Source organism: Danio rerio, chromosome 18, assembly GCF_049306965.1.
Source record: "Danio rerio strain Tuebingen ecotype United States chromosome 18, GRCz12tu, whole genome shotgun sequence".
In the NCBI taxonomy this organism is placed as follows: domain Eukaryota; kingdom Metazoa; phylum Chordata; class Actinopteri; order Cypriniformes; family Danionidae; genus Danio; species Danio rerio.
In genome coordinates, this window is record NC_133193.1 from 26,830,528 (window position 1) to 26,855,284 (window position 24,757).

General features: G+C 36.4%; 1 protein-coding gene across 4 annotated transcripts in view; it reads right to left on the bottom strand.

Moving 5' to 3' along the window:
- The window catches only part of gnrhr4 (gonadotropin releasing hormone receptor 4), a 156,903-nt gene that overhangs the window by 14,376 nt on the left and 117,770 nt on the right, over positions 1 to 24,757 (bottom strand). The window contains exon 3 of one of the 4 annotated variants that reach the window (XM_073928692.1): positions 9,546 to 9,616. The exons of the other annotated variants lie outside the window; for them this stretch is intronic. Within the exon in view, the coding sequence (XP_073784793.1) occupies positions 9,546 to 9,549 (4 nt within the window). The 5' untranslated portion in view covers positions 9,550 to 9,616. The remainder of the gene's footprint in view (positions 1 to 9,545; positions 9,617 to 24,757) is intronic. 4 annotated transcript variants of the gene reach the window in all.

A 24,757-nucleotide genomic window follows, 5' to 3' on the forward strand; every position in this document is an offset into this window, starting at 1 on the left:
TAAACAATGACTATTTCAGCATTGAAGACTAAAATGTGTAAATGTTAAAGTAAAATATTGTTTCATTTTAAAATATAAAGAAGAGTTTTCAAAGTCTAATTTATGTTTAGTTAGTCTGGCATTTCTGTAAAATGACCCCAAAACCAATATGCAGACTAAGGAACAGCTTTTTCCCCAGAGCTGTCTCCCTTTTAAACTCTGCCCCCCACTGACTCTTTTGCACTCTTTTGCACTCCTAATAAACCTCCACTCTCCTCATAACTTATACACCTCATAATCACAGCACTATTTAACATTTGCACAATTAAAAATTGCACATTTTAATTGCACAACATTGCACTGATTCATTTATTTGAACTGACATCCCCACAGCACATGGGCATTTGTATTTATGTACACACCCAATGTACATATACATTTGTAATTATGTTTATCTATCGGCATACTTCTGATTATTAATAATAAACTTTACATATTTTCATCTACTGTAAATCTCAGTTCATAGCTAATACAACCTGTAAATAATGTTCATAGTACATCCATTTGTAAATTTCATCATAGTTTTTCTATAATTGCACATTATAACTTATGGCTATATTCTGCACTTGGTGTTATTGCACTCCTGGTTAGACCTAAACTGCATTTTGTTGCCTTGTATTGTAAATGTGTAATGATGATAAAGTTGAATCTAATCTAATCTAATCTAATCTAATCTAATCTAATCTAATCTAATCTAATCTAATCTAATCTAATCTAATAAAAAATCATACTACTGGCACTTGTAGTTATTAAATGAATAATAAAATAATAAGTAATCACACTAAATGTTATTAATAAAAAAAATTAAGCTCAAGAAAATACAGACTAATTTGGTAAAATTACAGAATTTCAAAGAGAGACAGCGGTTGAGTCCAGCTTTGTTTAGGTGGGAGTGTCAAGTGGCAAAAGAGGGGTTTCATTACATGCGTTAAAGCTGATTTCTTTACACCAGCAACACAAACACAGAAGCAGGGGAGATAGACAGGAATTCGGAGAGCAGCATTTACAGTGGATCTGAGAGCTGTGTGAAAGTGGAGGATTTTCAGTTCATAATGTTGTGGTGATATTACAATAAATTTAGTAGCTAAATCATTTTGACTAAGGTATTACCCTAAAAACTGCTGATGATACTAACTAACTTTGTCATCTGATATAAACAAACAAAGAACATTGATCACTCACTTACCAAATCTGTAGAGACTGGACAATCAACATTAACTGGAACTGCATCTTTTTTTAAAAGAAGACTAGTAGCAAATACAGATTTTACCATTTACATTCGAAAAGCTCTTGGGTAAAAAATTTTCCTTACAAACACATTTTTTTGCATGTCAGCAGACCACTGTAATCCACACATATGTGTCCACACGCCAGCGGTGCTCCCATCAAGGGGGAAACAGAAACAAACCATCGCTGGGGCACACTTATAAATGCAAAACTGACGACCTATGTCTTGGAACATTTATCCTACTGCTTGTTTGAATTACGGTTGGCTACAAAAGGTGGCATCGATCTGAACACTGCAACAGATAACAGTCTTTGAAGCTCATTCATATTAATGAAGTTGCATCTCGTTCACAATAGAGGGTGCTGATTGGTTTGCACCAATCCTTTCTCATAAATTAACGAACAAATGTGCTGAAAACTCGTTTATGTCACTTTGTACCGGCCGGTACATACAGCAAATCTCGACATTGGAATTTACACAAGGATCTAATTACCCTGACGTAGCTTTAAACTTTATTTTCAAACTGGAGGAACGAATTTGCTTTCAACAATGCAAAAACAACAAATTTTTACTTGTTAGCTAAATATATATATATGTCCTAATAGTGTTTTTGGCAACATGGGACATATGCATGACTGGCAGCATATTAAAAATGTTTTTTTGATGTTTCGTGACCCTTAGAAAAGGATTACCAGGGTTGGGCAGTAGCGTCGCTTTTCAGTAGCGAAGCTCTTTCTTTAGTCAAGTAGCGCGTCCACAGAAGCTACATTTACAGATCGTGGATCAATAAATGACGGCACTGACATTCACAGAGCTGTGAGGCCGGTGTCTAGCCCATGAAAGTAAGTCCATATGATGGTGAGAATGATGATTTCTTCTTCCTGTTCTATGGTGGTCGACAACAAACTTTTTGGTGCGTTACTGCCACCTCTTGCTCTGGTCAGTGACAACGCCGACCAATTAGGCCAACACGAGAACCTTGCATCATGGAAAGATGACTGAGGGAGAGTATCTGAAGCAGGATCCCCCTGATCATACCCCGAGAAGTATTTTAGATGAGAAGATGTAAAGATGCAATAACTTTAATTTGGATGCTGGGCTCAAAAAATATTGATAAAAAAAATTGTTTATATATATACATATATATATATATATATATATATATATATATATATATATATATATATATATACACACATACATACATACACACACACACTTTATATAGTAAGGCTAAAGTACACTATGGTAATTACTATTAGGTCATGATAGTTACTAATGATACTACATTGTGTAGGGTAATTAATTAATGAGAAGTTGCAAATATATACAGTACAATATAATGCATATTTCTAAATATTTCCCTTTACCATCAATTACTGTAGTATTTTAAATGTGTGGATTTTTTAGTTTTTTGATGTTATATACTATAAATTGTTCATTTAGTTCTGTACAGCATATTATTTGCAGTAAATAACTGAACAATTCTGCCTCACATTTTTCATTGACGGTTTTGTTGATCGCTAAGATATGATTGACTTGGATTTAAGTTGCTTCGATTTAAAAATGAAATGTAGATGAAAGATGTAGCTAAGCTCCTTTTGCCAAGTAGCTTTTAGATTAGCTTGCTATATTTCCCAGAGGGTCGCTTTTAGTGTAGTTAAGCTCCATTTTAAGTAGAGTAGCTATGTTAGCTTACTACATTTTTAAGTAGCTTGCCCAACACTGAAGATTACTCTGTAATCTTTGAAATAAGCTACTCTTCTTCTAAAAAGCCTATATCTGCCAGACTTGAATTTATTTGTTTTAATTATTTATTTATTTGTCAGTATATACTACTGCTGCCCTGAATGACATTTAGACAGCAGTCATTATTTTTGGTTTTGAAAAATGAAACAGGACATGCATGAGCGAAGCAAAACTGTTCTTTTGATTTCGTCTCTGACCTGTGAGCAGTCGAATGTTCTGATCTGTTGGCATCAGCAAGAATTTGCTTGAAGGTGATTTGTGGCTCAGGTTAGAAAACATAAGTTATTTATGACCGTTTCATTTAGCATTTCACTGCCTCAAACTTCAAAACCATATCTATTATAGAAGTGCCAGCTTCACTGACAATGCAGAAAAAAGGCAGTGAAACATTCTAAGAATAAATGAGAATATGCACTGTTAAATTTAAGATAAAAATTCGTAGAGGTGAATCAGAAATGTATAATTAGGCATATTATAAACTGTTTTGGAATCATTTCAGTTTTATTTTTTAATTGAACTGATTGCCTTATTATTCTTACATCTATTTAATTTAATATCCCCAGCCAAAATGTATCTAATCACAATGGCTCTAGGCTAATGGAAGCAAATTATTGCATAATTGTTTTTCTTTGACCACTGGAAAGACTCACAGCTTTTCCCCCCTCAAATATATCTTCTTAATTAATTGTATAATCATATTTTAATTCTAATTTACTCTCTGAGGTGTGATGTGGGCTTTGCATTGCACTTCACTATTATGATGAAGCACAAAGCAGGTCTCAACACCGGCACACAATAATAATCACCATTTGATTATGTAATGAGTATGGCATGCTCTCCTGATTAAAATATATTTCCTAAGCATTAGCGTGGCAGTAATTGATTTCACTGAGGCTTTGTATTAAAGAGAAGGTGTCAGAACTGCTGCTGCAAGGGAAATTAATTTCACAATGACCTCAAGGTCTCTCCTGCCCACCCAGACCTGACGACAGGAGAGGGTGCTGTGGCAGAAGTCAAGCTCAATTCTGCTTCAGAGAGTGTTGCAGACACATCTGAGCTCTGGCCCGAGTTGGCCCCATTTCCCTGCTACAGGGAATGGAGCTGTCTGGCACATCAACACCGCAACAAATACGACTCTCCCCTGTCTCCTCTCATTAAATCTTGCCATGTATAAACAAACACACAACCTCTCCTTCCCCAACACACTCAGGTATAGGCATCCTGTCACCGGGGAGAATGTAAAACTTATTAAACCCTCTCCACGGGTATAATATTCACTGAGAACTTACTTAAAACCCAGTTGAGAGTTTGAATGGCTGACCTTTGACCATCCGTATTTAGTAGAATATTCTATGGAATATATGGTGGCAGGCAAAATTATTCACCCTCCTGTGAAAATGTTTTCAAACATTTTGGAAGGACTGTTTAACAGAGAGATTTTCATCACTTTTTTAAAAGATAATAGGGCCCAATCCCAATTCTATTTTTTACCCTACCCCTTCCTCTTGGCCCTTGAAACAGAGTGTGAAGGGGAAGGGCTTAAGATTTTACCACTAAGAAATGGGCCACTACTACAATACCTGCACAAGTCATCATATGTCATTGCGAGCTCGTGCTTTATATGAGATCAACGACAGTGACTGCTGTAGTTAATCCAGTTGTATAACTTTTTTGGTATTTATTTTCAGGAAATCAGCAAAGGCAACGATATCATGTTGTCATAATTATATAATGTTGCAATAAGCTCATAATTGTGTATTTACACCCTGGCCATATTCATCTACACCAGATATGCCCAAAGTAGGGCCTGTGGGCCAAAGTTGGCCCATTAAAACTTTTGATTTGGCCCTCAATCCCATCTGAGAGGAATAGTGAATATGATGGGGTGAATGCCTTTAGTACAGAGATTATCATTTCCAATTTAAAATAACCTGTTTTGTTTGTTTTATTGCTGAGCTAGAAAAAAGCTAACTAAAATTGATTGTTTTAATCAAATGTAAATGAGTCTGATTTTTTAAAATGTATATACTGTCACTTAAAGGATAGAGGACTATGCAGAAGACATCAACAAGGAAATCATGTAAAAACTAGTGTAGATAGTTTTTTTTTTTTTTTTTTACTGTAATACGTTCATTGTACTATGTAAAAAAAATACTGTATTAGTTATTTTTAGGTCATTTTTAAATATTATTAAATAATTTAGAAAATTACCGATGGTAAATTGCCCCACCTATATTTACCATAGGCCCACTGGCCTCAATCAAGTTTGATTTTTGGATCTTTATAAGAAAAAGCTTGGACACTGTATATTAGACACTGTAAACAGGTAATTCCCTGCCACTAGACTTTTCTGACAGGGAATTCCAGTGTCCGAAAGTGTCAGATGTGAAAGTATGTTGCAAGACTATACAGGAAGTATTATTATGGATTATGTATAGCGAAATTTTGTGTTTTTTAAAATAATTTCTTTAAAGCATGACAATAAAACATGAACGCTGTTATGAATGTATTAAAACATATGCTTGTATGTTGTAAAACTTTGTAATAACAACAAAAATACAAATTTGTGCATCTCCTTACTTCTGTGTGCAGCCATGCTGCCATTGTGGCTGGTGTATTTTGGGAAATTTTCGTACCTATTGGTTTCGAGTGTGGTCCTGAAAACCTCTGTTTCAAGGGCTATCTAGCCCTTTCCCTACGTCTTCAAGCTAAAGAGAATTAGGACACCTCTACCCCTTCATGTGAACGCACAAAACGAAGGGTATGGGTAATTGGAAGGGCTAAGGGGTAGAATTGGGATTAGGCCCAAGTTTATGAATTATGAGTTTATGATACTTTTCATATATGTTTGATTAGTTTTAATAACTAATTTATTTGGTCTTTGCCATGCTGACAGTACAGTGCATCATTTTGCAAGATACAAGTTTTCAGCTTAAAGTGCAATTTACAGTCTTAACTAGGTTATTAGGTTACTAGATAATTATAGGCAATTTAGGTTAGGTTAATTAGGTTTGTTCAGCCTGATCTCACAAGTAAACATAACTAATTTACGTTTTGTAAGTTAAGTGGCTAATTTGAACAAATATGTAATACTTCGGTCATACAAAAATGTATGATTTTAAAAAGGAGGCGTGGCACTGTCACTGACGCGCACCTCTCAAATAATGTAACTACATGTCGCAACGACGCGTAGCCTAACTCTGTGATTGGTCGGCTTGGTAGCGCTGATGAGTGTGGGCGGGACAGAGAGCTGCGGGAGTCTGTTGGAACTAGTGTTTACATGTGTCTAATATGATGTTAATGTAGTTTTCGTGTGTTTACATAAATGAATATGGTCACAATGTAAATATAAAGTACAGTTACGAGCTTATTGCCAAATAGATCATTATGATAACAGGGTATCATTGCCTTCTGTGATTTCCTGAAGATAAACACCAAAATAAATAAATAAATAAATAACACTGGAATAACTACAGCAGTCATCATCTTTTTTTTTTTCAGAAGAAAATATATTATAAAAAATACTATGAGAATTCCCTTGCTCTGTTAAACAGCACCTGGAAAAGTATTCAAATTTCACAAGAGGGCTAATAGTTTTTTTCTCAATTGTGTGTTATAAGAATAGGTGCTTTTTGTAAACTGTATATAGAGCTATACTCTTACTGTCCTATTTTTGGTCCCTCTTGCCCTCATACAGAGAGGGCAGAAAAAGTTAATTTCTAGAAATTTCATAAAAGGAAAAGTCACCCTTGCGGCAATAAAAGAGGAGCATGAATTGAAAAAAAAAATTACATTACCTCTGCTCAACATTTCTTTTAGGGTAAAGAATGCCTTGAGAGATTTGCACACTATTTTTGCCAGTTCAAAGAGAAAACCTCAACAACCCTTACTTTGTTAAAACAGTAGCTAAAGAATAAAGAGGCAATGTTTCATTGATTAATTTCTTTTTTATAAAAAGCTTAGCCTGTTTAACATTACCTGGAGTTTTCTGTGACCTTTGATTCTATTCATTGTGTAGTTAGATCAGCACTTGACACTGGTTTGTGAGTCAGTGCTATAAGTGCTATAACAGTCCCACAGCAATAGGATTGTTTTTTTTTTTGTTTTTCTTTTTTCTTACACCACATTGGTGGAACAATAAACAAGTTTTAATAAAGAAATTACTCAATCATATGCCAATTTGTTCAGTTGAGGAAACAACAACTACAGAAACACTTGTTGTGATGTGTACACCACCTGATAAATGTCTTTTCGTTATTATGCTCAATAATGTTTGTGTCTGGTGACTGGGCTGGCACCTTGACCTTCTTTGCTTTCAGAAGCTTTAATGAAGTGGCTGAAGTATGGAAAGGAGCGCTATCCTCCTGAAGAATTTGTCCTCTCCTGTGGATTGTATTGTAATGAGCAGCACAAATGTCTTGATACCTCAGGCTGTTGATGTTGCCATTCACTCTGCAGATCTCTTGCATGCCTCCATACTGAATGTAACCCCAAACCATGATTTTTCCTTCACCAAACTTGACTGATTTTTATGTCTTCTGCTGTATTTGTTATGATTGGGATGCAGATCAACAGATGATTCATCAGAAAAATCAACCTTCTGCCTTCTGCCATTGAAATCGATGACAAGACTTTTGTCAGATAGTGTTTTTAATATGACCAGACTGATCTCACAGGAAAACCTAACTTTTTTTGAGAATTGTTGAGTATTTGAATTAATACAATCTTTTTTCAATTTTTTTCAATTTTTATGAAAACGTTTTAGAATTTTTTTTTAAACGTAAAGTTTTTAGAAGGAAAAAATCAAAAGTCCCCCATAAGCTTACCCATATTCATTTCATATTGCTTCATATTATGTCACACCTATGGACTTGATTGTGTTTTATGCTCCTGGGTTCTGAATTGTCCTGTTGTGAACATTTGGTTTGTTTCTAATAAATCTTGTAAATGTAATCTCAGTCCCTGTTTGTCTCTCTGCAGAACAGCACTCAGCAATATATGATTATATGCACTTATTTAAATGTAGATGCATGCCTACAAGCAATTAGCCTGTAACAGCAAAGAGTGGAGTGGGTTTTACACTCACACACACTGCTGGGCATATGTAGACTACATTCTCATTCACTCATTACAGTTTATCTAACTGAGTCTGTCGTGGTGTGCTTCAGCAATGGAATTATCTGAAAGCAGGTTGAAGGATTAGCCAACACCATTATTGTAGTAAAGGTCAATTTGGTGTCCAATATCGCAAGCTGTCCCTTGTACTGAAATAATACTTATTATCTGTGCATAATCAGCATGCACGAACAAAGGCACACGTCTGTCATTAACTCAGATGTAATATTACAGAATATATATTATATACCATTTCAACCATCCGTTTATTATGTTTACCTGTTTTACCTTGCTCTATAAGCAACCAAATTCAAAAAGAGTTTGGTTCCAAATTGCTTTAAATCCATTTTGAGAAATTTAAATAAAAAAATCTATAGGTATGTAGGTGTTTTCGACTGTAAAATTATTTTTTATTTTTTTATTTTTTCATGCTAATTTAAGAATTAAATGTACTCAAAGAGCTCAAAACTTCATCTATGTCAATATTTCAGAAAGAGAATAGTGTACACAAGTCAGGCGTCAGAATATTAAAAAAAATATTTGTACTAACTTCATGATTAATTTCTCTTCTGCATGTTTTAAGGATGCACCTTCTCTCTTCATATGTGTATAGAAGCCTTATGCCTAAAGCTCTTGTCCAAAAAAATAAATAAATAAATAAAAATTCACAAAGAGATTAAATATGCATTCAAGTACACTGAAAGTTAGGCTGATAAGCACAATGTACAGTATAAATGGTAGAGCCCCTCCAGGCAGGACTGTATTAAAAGGACAATTTATTTATTATATATATATTTATTTATTTATTTATTTTTGCTGTGAGTTGGCATATGACAAATTGGTTCTACTTTTAGAATAGCTTCCTAATTGGCATCCCTTATACCTTAAATTGCAGTTTTAAAACTCAAGGCGTTCAGAAGTTTTATGAAGACTGGAACACAAAGGTGAATTCTTTTCACACTGTACTTTCATGCTTTTAGCAATAAAGTGTTTGTCTTTAGCAAAATATCTAAAATCCTGTCTTATCCAGCTCTAAATATGATTTCATTTATTGCCCTATCTTGACATAAAATGGACATATTAGATATATTCTGAGAGCAAAATATATCCTACTTGAAAGTTCAAGCAATGACCACCAAATAATTCTCAATATATTATACATTTTCTAAAACTGAACTGACATTCAAAACTATTAAAAATCCCATTGCAGGAATTCAGGGGTAATTCTCTTAAAGAATACACCTACAGTACAGATATATTCAACTATTAGTTAACACATTTGTGTGTGTTGAGCATTAGTTAAGACAACGCTAGCACCTGTAAGCTTTAATTATGGGAAAATAATAAAGTAATAATTCTGAAAGAAGGAAAGATGTTTTATAATTACAGTTACAGTTGAGTCTGTTGTCTTTACCCATAACACATCCTTTAACTCCACTCTTCCCCACACCTCCAGTTAAGATCAGCAAAAGAGTCTTCTGGAAGCTGAAAAAAAAAAAAAAAACACCAGGCCAAAATTGTGTCACACCAGTCTTTCAGAAATCCTGTGCTGACCAGCTAGCCCCAATCTTCACACGGATCATCATCTTTATCCCTGAGAAACCCAAAATGACAGGACTCAAGGACTAAAGACCTGTTGCTAATCCTGAAGGGGTTTGGTTTGTGCTGATTGCACAGGCGCTAGATGAGAAATTTCTAGTGTTGGAAGATTAATCAAATTGAAATTACAAATGTGAATGAGCAAAGCAGCGATCGTCATGCACATCTTGTCATGGAAGCTCCTACATAAGCCAGTGGCCACTCTCACAGAAATGCCCATAAAGAAACCCAAATCCCCCTAGCGTTGCATTATAAACAGACCATTCAACTGCTTTCATTGATTCAGCATGACTAGGGCCAGACGGAATCTGCGGATGTTTTTTGCTATTTCTGCAGAGAATTTTGGTAAAAGTCTGCGGATTTCTGCGGAATTATTTTGTGAGTATCATAACTAAAACCTTAATATATAAAATAAAAAATAATATCTTTTTAACTTTCATTTAATGTTTAAAATGCAAATCCAATCAGATTCACTTTATTAGGTAAATAAAGCAAGTTTATCATATAATATATCTAGTAAAAGACAGAAAATATTACTGTACAAACTGCATTGTTCATAAATCAGATGACAATTTACACATTAGTCAATATTATTACTGAAATTAATAAAAAAACTGAATAAATATAGATTCACACACATTTAGTCAAGTGAATAAACAGAATTAATGATGGGCTAAAAATCTGCGGAAATCTGTGTGCGCAGAATCCGGATGGGCCTAAACAGGACTAATAAACACATGACTGTATTCATTCATTCATTCGGCTTAGTCCCTGATTTATTCCACCAACTACTCTGGCGTCTGGCATATATTTTATGGATGGGATGCCCTTACAACACAACCCAGTACTAGGAAACACCCATACACTCTCATTCACACAAACACGGCAGCCAGTTTAGTTGATCCAATTAAATGGATATACCAGCCTGATCTCACAAGGAAACGTAAGTATTTTACGTTTTGTCAGTTTAGTGGCTAGTTCAGCCGTACAAAAATGTATGTTTTTAAAAAGGAGGCATGGCACCCAACCCCTCCCCTAGCCCCAACCAATTGGGTGATGAGCAAATCATACTAAATTGTACGAATTAGAATGTACGAATTCATACAAATTAGCCACTAAATCAAAAAGTTACAAATTGCCTTGAGATTGTGTTGGATATACAGTAAATATGCCGCATGTCTTTGGACTGGAGAACCCAGACAAAACTTTTGTTGCAGAGTGGCATATTTGACATTTAGTTATAGTTGCTTCTATTTAAGTAATACTTTACAACTTGACTACATGAACAAAAATGATAACAAATCAATTAATTACTATATAATCTTATAATATAAATTGAGCCTGACTCTTTCTTGCTGTTGTTCTAAAAAAGAAGAGCAGCAGCCATTGGGTAGGTTGAAATGTGTGGCAGTATATTCCTCAGTTAGATACACCTCCATATATGATGTGTTTTGAGGTACATATAAGAACTGGTGCAGTGAAGTGTTGTGTCAAGTGTGGAGTAGATCAACACTAGCCAGAGAGTGTGGATGTGGCATCCCCATCCATTAAGCAAATGATGATCCAGACCATGAATGAAGCACTGCATCTATTCTGAAATCCCCATGAGACAACAGCCTAAAGTGAGACTCAAAACCAGCACATCAGCCAGGGAAAACAACCAAAAACCTTTGTCAGAGTGAAGTCAGTTTTTAGCCTTAGCCTTTAAAGTCATTAGCCTTGCAATTATAGCATTCTTCTACCGATATGTCAATTTTTTTTAATATATGTAATGCCATTCTACACTGCAGCTTTGTGTTAGATATGCTATATTTTAAAGCATACAGTAAATGAGATCACGCTCAAGGAAACTGGCCAAGATGTGCCACGAAATGCTATTAGTATTGTTAAAAGAGGAGGAGCTCTTTGTTTTTTTTTTTTGAATTAATGAATAATTTAGTTCACATTTGAAGAACATAATGAATAGTAAGGGACAATATATAGTGTTTATTTATAAAGTTATACCTGGATGTTGCAAACATATCTAAAAAGTAAGGTAAAATCTGCTGAAAGAATAGTGCAAGATTCCAGTTTTACATAAGACGCTCAAAATAAATTAAATAAATAACCTAAAGCATCTTCCCAGAGGTGTGTTGTTTATATTTATATAACTTTAGATAACAACAGCTCATAGTTACCATTTCAACTGTGATTTAGAAAAGATCTCAATCCATTAATTTTCACCGTTCTCTCCTGTTAGGGTTATGACTGTGAGCTGTGGTAAAGCTGAACTGAATTTTTTTTAAAGTTGATAAAACTGAAATTCTTATTGTGGGCAAAAAACCTGAGCGAAAGAGTATTGAAGCAGAATTGTGTTATTTAGGTTAACAATAAAATAAAAATAATAAAAAATGGGTGTTAAAACTGGGTGTTGTGATCTAAATTTGAAATCTCATATTAATCAAGTAACAAAAAATTGTTTTTTTATCATTCGAGAAACATTGAAAGAAATAATTATTTTCTTATTATCTTATCTTTTAATGATGCTAAGAAATTAATTCATGCTTTTATTTTCTCTAAGCTTGATTCCTGCAATGCTGTTTGTATTAGTTTGGGTTCTATAAGGAAGTCACAACTGATACAAAATGCAGCAGCCAGAGTTTTAATGAAATCGAAAAAACAAGAAAATCTTACACCAGCTGGACTGGAAGGGAATCTGCCGCGTAAAACGTGCTGGATAAGTTGGTGGTTCATTCCACTGTGGCAACCTCAGATTAATAAAGGGACTAAGCCAAAAACAAAATGAATAAATAAATTGCACCAGCATTAATATAATTACACTGGTTAACAGTGCACCAAGGGATAGACTTCAAGGGTGCTTTCACATCTAGACTTTTGTTTTGGAACCTGGCACATTTTCCCCCTTTGCACGGTTTGTTTGGCATATGTGAATGCAGCAATTGTGCTCAGATCCGCACCAAAACAATTGGTCCAAGATCGCCTAAATGAGGTGGTCTCGGCTCAATTGAAACAAACTCTGGAGCGGATCGATTGTAGTGAGAAAGCAAAACGATTTTTCAGCAAGTTTTGAGTTAACTACACTCATTTCATTTGATAAAGTTGACTATTGGGTTTTAAAGTGTGTGCATGTATATGCATATGTAAGGACTTTTGTGTGTGTGTGATTGTGTAGATATATTAATATGCGTGTATATGGATGCTTTTATCTGAGTATATATATGTGTATATATACAGTTTAAGTCAGAATTATTAGCCCCCTTTTGATTTTTATTTTCTTTTTTAAATATTTCCCAAATGATGTTTAACAGAGCAATGACATTTTTACAGTATGTCTGATAATATTTTTTCTTCTGGAGAAAGTATTATTTGTTTTATTTCGACTAGAATAAAAGTAGTTATTAGCTTTTTAAAAAAAACATTTTTGGGACAAAATTATTAGCCCCTTTAAGTAATTTTTTTTTCGATAGTCTACAGAGCAAACCATCATCGTACAATAACTTGCCTAATTACCCTAACCTGCCTAGTTCACCTTATTACCTAGTTAAGCCTTTAAATGTCACTTTAAGCTGTATAGAAATGTCATGAAAAATTGGTAAAATAAATCAGTTATTAGAAATAAGTTTTTAAAACTATTATGCTTAGAAATGTGCTGAAACAATCTTCTCTCCATTAAAAAGAAATTGGGGAAAAAAATAAACAGGGCCGCTAATAATACAGGGGGGCTAATAATTCTGACTTCAACTGTATGTGTGTGTGTGTGTGTATTATTATTAATTATTTCACAAGGTGACTTAATCTTTTCAAATGGCTAATTTTTATTGGTAATAATAGTTTCATATTCTGCAAATGCAACATTTCATCTAACAATGTGACTTTTCATCAGATTCTTTTTTTTCTATTTGTTTAAATTGCTATTTTTTCATATATTTGTTTTAATTGCTATTTTTTCATATATTCCATATTTCTGTTGTGAATGCTTTTAGATTCTCATGTGGCACATCAAGATAGATGAAGAGAAGAAAAAAATCCCATTGAAAAATTCTAATTTGATCTTGCAGTGCGGCAAAATGAGAAATAATAAATGAGGGATGAATGCGTCACAGAAATTAACACACAGACGTATTGCTTGCTGAATATCACATGTGACAGGTACACAGACACAGGATATTAATGAATAGCAAGCCTTGTCAGAAGGTGCTGATGATGCAGGAGGTTCAGTCCACCTACACGTAGAAACTAAAGAGATGTAATGGAGTTCAGGCGTTGAGCCATAGTTTTACTGCTGTCTTGTAATGGTGAGGTCAAAGAGGAACCCGGTCTAAACTGTTGAAGTACAGCGCTCACCCAGCTAACAAGCGGAAAAAAATAATCTAAGAAGACTAAAATGTGAAATGCACAGATGGATGCTCGAACAAGCAGCATTATGAACAGCATCAGACGCAAGGACTGTGAAGTACATGAATGGCAGCTCTACAATGAATTATTTACTACTGCCATTAAAGCATGGTGCTCACAAAGTGTTGTGATAAAAACACTGGCTTGTTTCCAAATTGTACATACTGTGGTGGATTTTTTTTAATGCTCTTTACTGCTCATGCAATATTGTGTGTCTTTTTTATATTTAAGATATGATTTGCGGGCCCTAGCATGAGAGATGTTATGTCTTTGAACATTTTATTAGTTTCCTTGTGTGGAAAAGTACAGCAGGTCTGTAATATAACCTTGAGGAACAGATATAAGTGGGAGAAAGCCCTCCCTTTCTTGTCACACTCTGCAGCGACCTGCGTTTCTGTATGACTGTCTGACCTTCTCTTGCAAAAGAATAAAATCATCTTTAAATATAATTGGACATGTTTGTCTCTTATTCAGTGATGGAATTTAAAATTGCCACAACAATAACAAAGGACAAACATTTGATGACTGTGGTAAGTGCCAGTGCATGCTGTTTATGTTGCTAAGCAAATATGGTAATGGTGGTAACTGAAGTTTAGCAATTTGCACAGTCTAATTCCTTTTCTTGTTGACTGATTCTGCATGCTAATGCATCACAAAGACCTTCTCATTAATCCCTTGAAATTTTGACTAAATAGATGCTTACCAATACAACAACAATTATAATAATAATAATAGGATGATGAAAATAATATTTCGATCCAATTTATAAATAATTAAATATAGATGGCCCTTCAGCAAGGTTTTTTTAATCAATTGTGAGATTCAAAATGTTTACATTACTTTTATTCGTTCATTCATTTTCCTTTAGCTTAGTCCTTTATTTATCAGGGGTCGCCACAGCCGAATGAACCACCATCTATTCCAACATATGTTTTACACAGTGGATGCCCTTCCAGCCACAATCCATTACAGGGAAACACCCATACACTCTCAGACTCATACACTACATCCATTTTGATTTATTCAATTTACCTATAGCACATGTGTTTAGACTGTGAAGGAAACTGGAGCACCCAAAGGAAACCTATGCCAACATGAGGAACACATGCAATCATTTATTCGCATTTATCCATTATCATTTATCCACACAGAAATCCCAACTGCCCCAGTCAGAACTTGAATTATGTTACTTTATTGCAATGAGCCACCGTGCTGCTCCTACATTCTGTGTGTGTGTGTGTGTGTGTGTGTGTGAAAAAATATAAACATCACCAACAACAAAAACATGGCACAATTTCCATCAAAATATGCAATAGTCATAAAAGGATGGTCACAATATAGATTTAAAAATTTTTAATGAAGTTATAGATAGAGCATATACAATCACTGTAAGTTACTTGGTGTTGTACTGGATCATACAATTAGTTGGAAACCACAAATAAATCATGTGATATCAAAATTGGTAAAATCCGTAGCAATTGTGTATAAAGCAAGATTTATCTTGAACCGTAAACCAATGTATGTATTATATAACACACTTATTTTCCCATATTGGAGTAATTGTGTTGAAATTTAAGGGGGATACATACTGTATAAATCTAACTTACAATCCTTATGTACAATACATAAAAGTAATTAGAATGCTAGAAAACGTGGGGTATTTGGAGCATTCAAATCCTTTATTTTTTAAATTGAAGATACGTTGTTGTTGTTTTTTTTCGGTGTGGCTCACAAGTACTATCAAATGAATGAATCCATATTACACAAACAAGTTGGAAAGCAAGAGAGTCAAAAGGTTGTGGATGGCAACTGCAGTCTTGATCATCTTTGTATTTCAAGCAACACGGCAAAGTATGAATATTGTTTTGTTTAGCTGTGCTTTCTCACAACATGTCACATAATGATTACGTTAGCACTGCGGGTAGAAAGTAGCTGGTCTTTTTTGCCTGTTGAAAGGATTCAGCCACAAGAGAATTTAGACTCCGAAAGCAATCCAGTCAAGTACATTTTCAATTTAGCTGAGAGTACTGTGCGTTCATTTATTTGGGTTCACTGCAGGCCTCTGAAGTTCCTCCATACCACACTCTCATTGCAGTGCAATTATTAAACGCATCTCAACTCAACTGTGAGTCATGTGACCACAGCTAACCAACCAGCTTCATACTTTGTATGTAAAATACACATTTCAGTAATAACGGTAGACTAATTACCTCAGAAAAACATAGAGCATGCAAACACTTTGCTTTTTAATTTTCTTTATAATTAAAATATGTATATAAAACTTGTATCAGAGCAGGAGCAAAGGTTTGTCAGTTTGCCATCCTCTGAGAAAACAGACATGGGAGCGCAATTATAATGAAAAGGATGAAGGAAGCGACACACCTCACGTTTCCATATCTTCATGCTTTCCACATGCTTGTAGACGTGATATGTGAATGGCACTTAAACTGATACCACTACTGCATCCAAAATTGCCAACTAAATCAAATCAAATCACTTTTATTGTCACATCATCAGCAGCATGTGCGCTATGATGAGTGAAAAGCTTAGGTGCTGGCTCCAGACAGTGCAAAATACAGATAGTACAAATACAACGACAGTGTAAAATACAGACAGTGCAAATACAACCACAGTGTAATATACAGACAGTACAAAATACAAAAACATACTCCAAAAAGAAAAAAAAAGTTAATTAAATAAGAATAAAAAAAAAATTATAATTGGCAGTGTTGACAGCGATATGTACAATGAATATGTGTACCCATAGCTGTAGGCAGTATTGTTTTAAGTATGGATTGGTTAAACTGCAGTGCATGCTACATATTGATGGTGTGCAGTGAGGGATATGAAAGAGTCTGTGTGAGGTGTGTTAAGTGTTCTTCTGCCTGATAGTCTGAGGGAAGAAGCTTTCCTTCAGTCGGCTAGTGCGTGAGCGGATGCTGCGGAACCGTCTGCCTGAGGGTAGCAGAGAGAAAAGTCTATGGCATGGGTGGCTGGAGTTGCAGATAATTCTCTTGGCTTTTCTCATGCACCGCCTGGTGTAGATGTCCTGGAGGGAGGGAAGCCCACCTCCTACTAGGAGTCCAGCAGTTCAAACAATCCTATGTAAGCCTTTGCGATTGCTGCTGGTGCTATTTCCATACCAGCTGGTGATAAAGCCAGACAAGATGCTCTCCAGAGTGCAGGTGTAGAACGAGCGGAGGATGTGGGGGCTCATTCCAAACCTCCTGAGACACCTGAGGAAGAAGAGGCGTTGTTGTGCCTTTCTAAGCACTGCGTCTGTGTAAGCAGTCCCTGTCCAATCCTCAGCAATGTGGACTACGTGAAACTTAAAAGTGCTGACTCTCTCCACTGGTGTCCCGTTGATGGTAATGGGGGTGTGTTCTCTCTTCTCTCTCCTGAAATCGACCACCACCTCTTTGGTTCTGCTGATGTTGAGTGAGAGGTGGTTTTCCTGACACCACTGCATCAGAATGTGCACCTTCTCTCTGTAGGCCATCTCATCATTATCTGTGATTAGGCCCACCACCGTTGTCATCAACAAATTTAACAATGGTGTTGGAGCTGTGTTTGGCTGTGCAGTCATATGTGTACAGAGAGTACAGGAGTGGGCTGAGAACACAGCCCTGTGGAGCACCAGTGTTGAGGATCAGTGTGGATGAGTCCAGGATCCAGTTGCACAGAGAGCTGTGTAGACTCAGAGCCTGGAGCTTCACCACCAGCTTGGCAGGCACTATGGTGTTGAATGCTGAGCTGTAGTCCACAAACAGCATTCTCATATATGTGTTTTTGTTTTCCTGGTGAGACAGAGCACCGTGCAAGGTGAAAGCAATCGCATCATCAGTGGAGCGGTTATACCTGTATGCAAATTGCAGAGGGTTAGTGTGAGTGGGCAGTACAGAGCAGATGTGCTTTTTTATCAAAGCACTTGCTGAAGATGGGTGTCAGAGCAAATGGACGACAGTCATTCAAGCATGTGGGAACCACAGACCGAGAGAGCGAGGTTAAGGGCGAGAAAGCGAGGTTAAAGATGTCCGTGAAAACTCCCGCTAGCTGGTGTGCGCATGCTTTAAGTACACATCCAGGGATGCCATCTGGGCCCGTAGCTTTCTGGATTTTTACGCGACGGAAAGATCTCGTTACTTCCGCAAAAGAATCAAAGATTGTGTTGGCGGTATCGGTATCGGCCGCGGCGCAGTCCTGGGCTTCCTCCCTGGGCTGAGGTTGTAGCTTGGTTGGTTTTGTTCCTCAGCATTTCTGGATTTATAGGCAAAAGTTCGCACTGATAGGGCTGTTCGAACTTTGGCATTGATCCATGGTTTTTGGTTGGCAGAGATACGGACAGTTTTTGTTAAGACCACGTCTTCTATACACTTTCTTATGAAACATGTAACGGTGTCTGAGTAAACTTCAATGTCGTCTTCAGAAGCTGCTTGGAACATATCCCAGTCCACGTGATCAAAACAGTCTTGAAGTATGGAATCCGATTGGTCTGACAAGCTCTGAAACGTCCTGAGGGTGGGTGGTTCCCATTTCAGAGCAGAAGTAGAACAGAAGAGTCATCTGATTTGCCAAACGGTGGGCAGGGGAAGGATTTGTAGGTGTCCTGGAATAGAAAATAGCAGTGGTCCAAAATACGGTCACCACGCTTGTTTGTGGTGATATGTTGATAGTATTTTAGAACGATTTTCCAGAGATTGGCGTTTTTAAAGTCCCCTGTAACAATAAACGCTGCCTCCGGGTGTGCGGTTTCCTGCTTGCTTATGCTCCTATACAGTTCTCTGAGTGCCTGCTCTGTGTTGGCTTGAGGGTGGATGTAGACAGCCGTAATTATCACAGCTGTGAACTTCCTTGGTAGCCAGTATGGTCAGCACCGAAGCATAAGGTATTCCAGATTAGGAGAACAAAATGATCTAACTGGGGTTATGGTCCCCTCATCACACCATGAGTTGTTAATATAGAAACACACACCTCCTCCTTTGCTTTTCCCTGTGTGTTTTTTCATTCTGTCGTGGTGCACAGAGAACCCCGAAAGTTCAACAGCTGTGTCTGGTACCTCCGCAGATAGCTAGATTTCTGTAAAGCAGATAATGCAGCAGTTTCTTGTTTCCCGTTGGAAATAAATGCGTTTCCTTCGTCGCTTCGGTTGTGTGACCCAGACAAAGGGATCTATTGTTGTGTTTGTAAACAGAGCATCGTTAAAGAACTCAAAGTCTGGTCTTCGATGTGCAACGAGGAAGCCAATTTCCCGAAGTGTGTGTCAGTCGTAGGTAATGAGAGTGTGTATATCCAGCCCGAAAAATGACAAAAACACAAGTAAAACACACAAAAGTGTTAAGTGCCACGATAGTTAATTTGCAGAAGAATAGTGTCCTCTTGAGCCAAACAAACTCCAGCAAACTCGCGCAGCTCTGTGATTGGCCAAAATGCTTAGTTAGACTTTTCGGTGATCATCTACTCTTCCCTGTTGATGACCCCTGACCATCTTTCTGCACAATCTGATTTCGCAATCTGAATTTCTGGCTTTGAATTTTACTAAGTGAATTTGATGTTCCAAATTTTCTTATTACTACAATATGCAATCTTTGAATTCAGAACCAAAACTATCTGAAGTTTGAAAATACATTAGGGCATCACGGTGGCACAGTGGGTAGCACGATCACCTCACAGCAAGAAGGTTGCTGGTTCGAGCCCCAGTTTAGTCAGTTGGCATTTCTGTGTGGAGTTTGCATGTTCTCCCCATGTTGGTGTTGGTTTTCTCCAGGTGCTACGGTTTCCCCCACAAGTCCAAACACGTGGTATAGACCTTTTTCTCACAACGTAAAATTATCCATCAGGTTTTGCGAAAGGAGCATGCTAAGAACTTCCAGTCAGCAGCTGATCCATAAACAGTCACATTTGGACAACTTTGAAACAATAGTTTTAATCGATTTTACCTGCTTTTGTCATCTTTTATCAACATCTTTTATCAACAGTATTATCAACTAATACTGTTGTCGATCAGTGCCACCTCCTGGACTGATCACTTAAAAAATGCTATCTAATAGGATGGAAAACAACTGCTGTGAGGCATTTTCCCCTTGTTGTCAGTTGGCCGTAAAAATGAAGCAACGTCATCGCTAAAGTCAAAATTTTCTCTTTCTTTCAAATATATAACCAGCCCAAACAAATGTAGTTCGCCAAAATGTTTGACACACACACACACACACACACACACACACACACACACACGTAGTTTGTACTGTCCCACTAACACATTGATTTATTAACTGTGACAGAGTGAAAATAAAGTGACATTTGAAATGACAGAAAAACACAAACCGTGTGTACCCGGGTGGCAAATAAAGAAGACACAAAACAAGCATGTAAAAAATTGTTTTAAATGGGGGTTTTATCTGACTGCTGTTTAATAAGAAAATATTACAGCGGTCGAAGGGAGCACAGCGGAATAAGCTCTTTGAAAACACTTTTTCTCAAAAAATAATGACAATAATACAAAATAAATAATCCTGAATAGTTATGCAAAAATAAAAAAAATAAAAATTCTCATTTTATGCAATAAAATAGCACAATGATAAGAAAATGCAAGAGCACAAAACTTTGGGTACTATAGTGCCCCAAAAAATAAAAATATGTATACAAAAATAGAATACAAAAATATTTTATTTATCCTACACTGAAATACGGCATTGCTATTGTACAAAAAATAAATAAAAGCATGTTAGCACAACCAATATAACCTTATATCACACAATTTGAACATTTTCGATGAAATATACATTATACACACATGTATCACCACACAAGACCTTATTTTATAGGACAACAATAATACTCTATCAAATTCCAAAAAAACAGTAAATAAACTTAGTATATAACATGAAATAATAAACTTACATCAGAAATCCTGATTACTGTTCAACATGAAGTCCACTATATTGTACACAAGCCAAGTCATCTACAAAGATGTGCAAAATCAATGTCCATTAAATGTCACCTTTGGGTTTAACAATTGTATAATAAAGTTAGGAAAGTATTTACCCCAAAACAACGTTATCTAGTGATGTGACGTTTTGCGCCGAGGCTTCGAAGCATGTGTCAAAAAAACGATACATCTCGCAGTGAAGCAGTGTACCGGAGCTTGATTCGTTTTGCCATCATCACGTGATCAGTGACGTCCGAAGCTTCATTTTCGCCTATACCCATGTGACTGCTTTGAATTTTGATTCAAAGGTTTAAACACCCCATGGATTAGTAAAGTGTATAGCGAGAGATTAGGCGTCGATTACATATATCTATACTGTCTCAAAGCACTGCACCAGTCCCACACACCAGTAATTAAACTAAAATACAATAAAAAGGTTTTGAACCATACTAAAGTGTATTACCGTATTTTTTTTAACTATCTTTAAAGAAAACCACTGCATATCGTAGTATTGTGTTTACCAGAGACCAGCTGGCGCGTGCAGTTCAAAGGCGTCAATTACATAGCTTCCTTCTAAAGCATTGGCCTCCCATGCAGGTATCGCTGGTTCGATCCCCGCTTGGAACAGGACTAGATGTATTATGATAAACCTTTAAATACCTTGGATTTTACTACAGTCATCAGTGGTGTAATGTAATATATCTTATGTGTAAAAACTACAGTAATTGAGTAATTTGTTTATTTTTCCTGTTGTTGTATTACTACATGAATGATTTGGTCAGTTGTGAACATTTGACATATGGCAACACAGTGCTTTCCCACACTTTAACCAGAAGAGGTCCTCATCGAGCTCTGATTTAGAAAGCTTCGAGTAACGAACCTTTTTCCGATACAATTGAGTCGAGCGCTTTACTGGTTCAGAAAGCTTCATTTCACCATCACTACGTTTTTCCACAACGATCACAGCTCGTCACACACAGCTCACCACGATGCAAACATGGTGTGCACGCGCCTGCCTGCCAACACACACACACACATCGCGAGACAAGGACGGACTTCTCTTAAAGGGGCCATGGTCAATTTTCAACATGACATATAAAAACTGGATTTATCCCTCTGGCCACACGTGGTTAATACAACACACTAAATGAAACCTACGACTCTTATGTCAACGGCTCACGATTCGAATCAACAGAAAATCAGCCAGCAGAGTATCAGTAACTGACTTCTATTGGTCATTTTTGTAAATTGCCAGTAATCAGGTTTGCTCTATGATGCAGTGAAGTATTGCGCTGTGCATGCATGTGTGTGTGTGTGCGCGCATATTGAAGAGCTGCTGAGCTAACAGCTGACAGGCCGAGGAAACACACCAACATACACACTGTATTTGTGACGGCAGACACGTGAACAAGGAGAATGTTTTTCTCTCGCACTTGAACCACATCTGACAGATTATAGCGGCTTTAACACACACGTTTCAAAGTTGTGCATCACGAAAACACTCCATAATCTACACAAAACGCTATTGAAACCCATTATCAGAGCGCAAATCACCAGTTGTAAATGCTGTAAACTGAAGTTTTGAACAATCTGCCGCGAAAATCGTCTTTATTCTAAGACGATGGTCGCTATGGCGCCCTCCATGCAGCAGCCAAGAAAAAGGTCTATAGGTGAATTGGGTAAGCTAAATTGTCCGTAGTGTAAGTGTGTGAATGTGTGTGTGTGTAGATGTTTTCCAGTGATGGGTTCCGCTGTGTAAAACATATGCTGGATAAGATGGCGATTCATTCAGCTGTGGCAACCCCAGAATAATAATGGGACTAAGTCGAAAAGAAAATGAATGAATAAATGCTTATCCCACAATGAAGGTTTGGTTTAGGGTTGGGGTTTGGTGTCACGCCTCCTCTTTAAAACCAGACATTTTTGTATGACTGAACTCAATAATTTATAATTATTAATTTAATAAAATTAATTTAGCCACTAGACTGACAAAACATAAAATACTTAGGTTAGCTCGAGAGATCAGGTTGGTCAGGCGGATAGCTTTAAAATCCCAGCTTAATCCCTTTTTTTGCTTTTGTGCAATACCCCTCAGGTATTGTAAAGAAGTCTGTTAAGGCTCATACTGGGATGCTTTTCGTTTGCATTTATCATCAGCATTTTTTAAGAGGTTTTTCCGGATTCAAACCCAAGCGATTTTCACTGGCGTCAAGAAGAAGAGTATGGAAAATCACTCCTTGACGTTAGATGCCGCTACACAACTTTAAGCTTCTGACACCCATTTGTAACACAGAAGAAAAAGACAAAGTTGACACGCTTGTTATGGATGGCTCAAGTAGCAGCTCCAGCTCTAGCGATGAAGAAATTATTATTGTTCACCAGAGCAATAACAGCTCCACATTCATATCATCGCTGGTCATCTTCTTCAATGTGCACTTGCATTGACAGTTTTGCGTTTAAGTGCTGTTTACTGTGCACGTGAACAAAAGTACAAACCTGATTGGTGGAGAAGGTTTCGATGTGGCACATCAAAACAAAAAATAATCAAAACAGCATGAGGCGATTTTAAAAAAATGGCCCTTATACGTCTGGCGTTTTGCGTGTTGGTGTGCACTACCATATTGGCGCCCTGTCGATGGAAAACGCAAGCAAAATTTTGATTTGATTTGTTGTTTCTTTCAGACCAGCTCAACTCTTTGAACTTAAAGAGCTCAACAAGTTTTGCACCACGTTGTATAAATAGCAAATCTGTTTGCATCTCTTTGTGGACTCATGGGTGTGTTGGTCTATATAGGAGGCGTGTTAATGGCACTATTTTGAGGAACTAACATAGACTGCGCCACTGTCCAAAAAAAGTCTAAAGTCCAGTGCAGAGCATGTTAGTTATGCGCCTGCAGGTCCAAATGCTCAAACACATAGATTAATACACACAGGATGTACAGCAATATAATAATATCATTACATATGAAAAAAATAATAAAGGATTAAACGGTTAAAAAATTTTTTTTTACAAACACATAAAAAAAACACAAATATTTCAGTTTATTCATGATTATGAAATTATTCATTTCCACCTGTCAGGTTTTGGAGATGTATGGAGATGTTTCATGACTGGAACTTGTAGTTCATAAAATGGTGGATTTGTAGTTCTGTGCGATCTGTGTGTTTACCAGCAATCTGTAAGCATTAGATTGCTGGTGATTGTGACAGTCTGCCAAGCAAAGTTCGAATGTAGCATTTTTTGTTTTTTTGTCAAATGTGTTGTCAATTTGTAATTTGCACAAATTACAATTTCATTCATATGAAAACATACCATTTTTTTAAATGAGGTGTGTCCATTATTGGGCTAAGAGCAAATTGTACTAGAATGAAATCATACAAACTAACACAAATTAGCTATTGGCCTTTCATCTCATTTTACGCTTGAACAACTAAACGAATGCCTAAGTCTATTTAATTGAATGTAATGTAATTACAACATTGATGCAGTAAAAGAAACCTTGTGAAATTTAAAATCGTCACATTGAGTTTTCACTAGAGGTTTATTATTAGCTGAAAAACACTAGCGGTGCATATAGCCCTTTGTGCATCGAACATGGTACAAATGATTACTAACAGTCAATGTCAACAAATATATTCACTACGCAACAGGTTTAACCTTATCTAAACACTAAAAAAACCTTTATCTAAAATGATAAAGTGTAAAA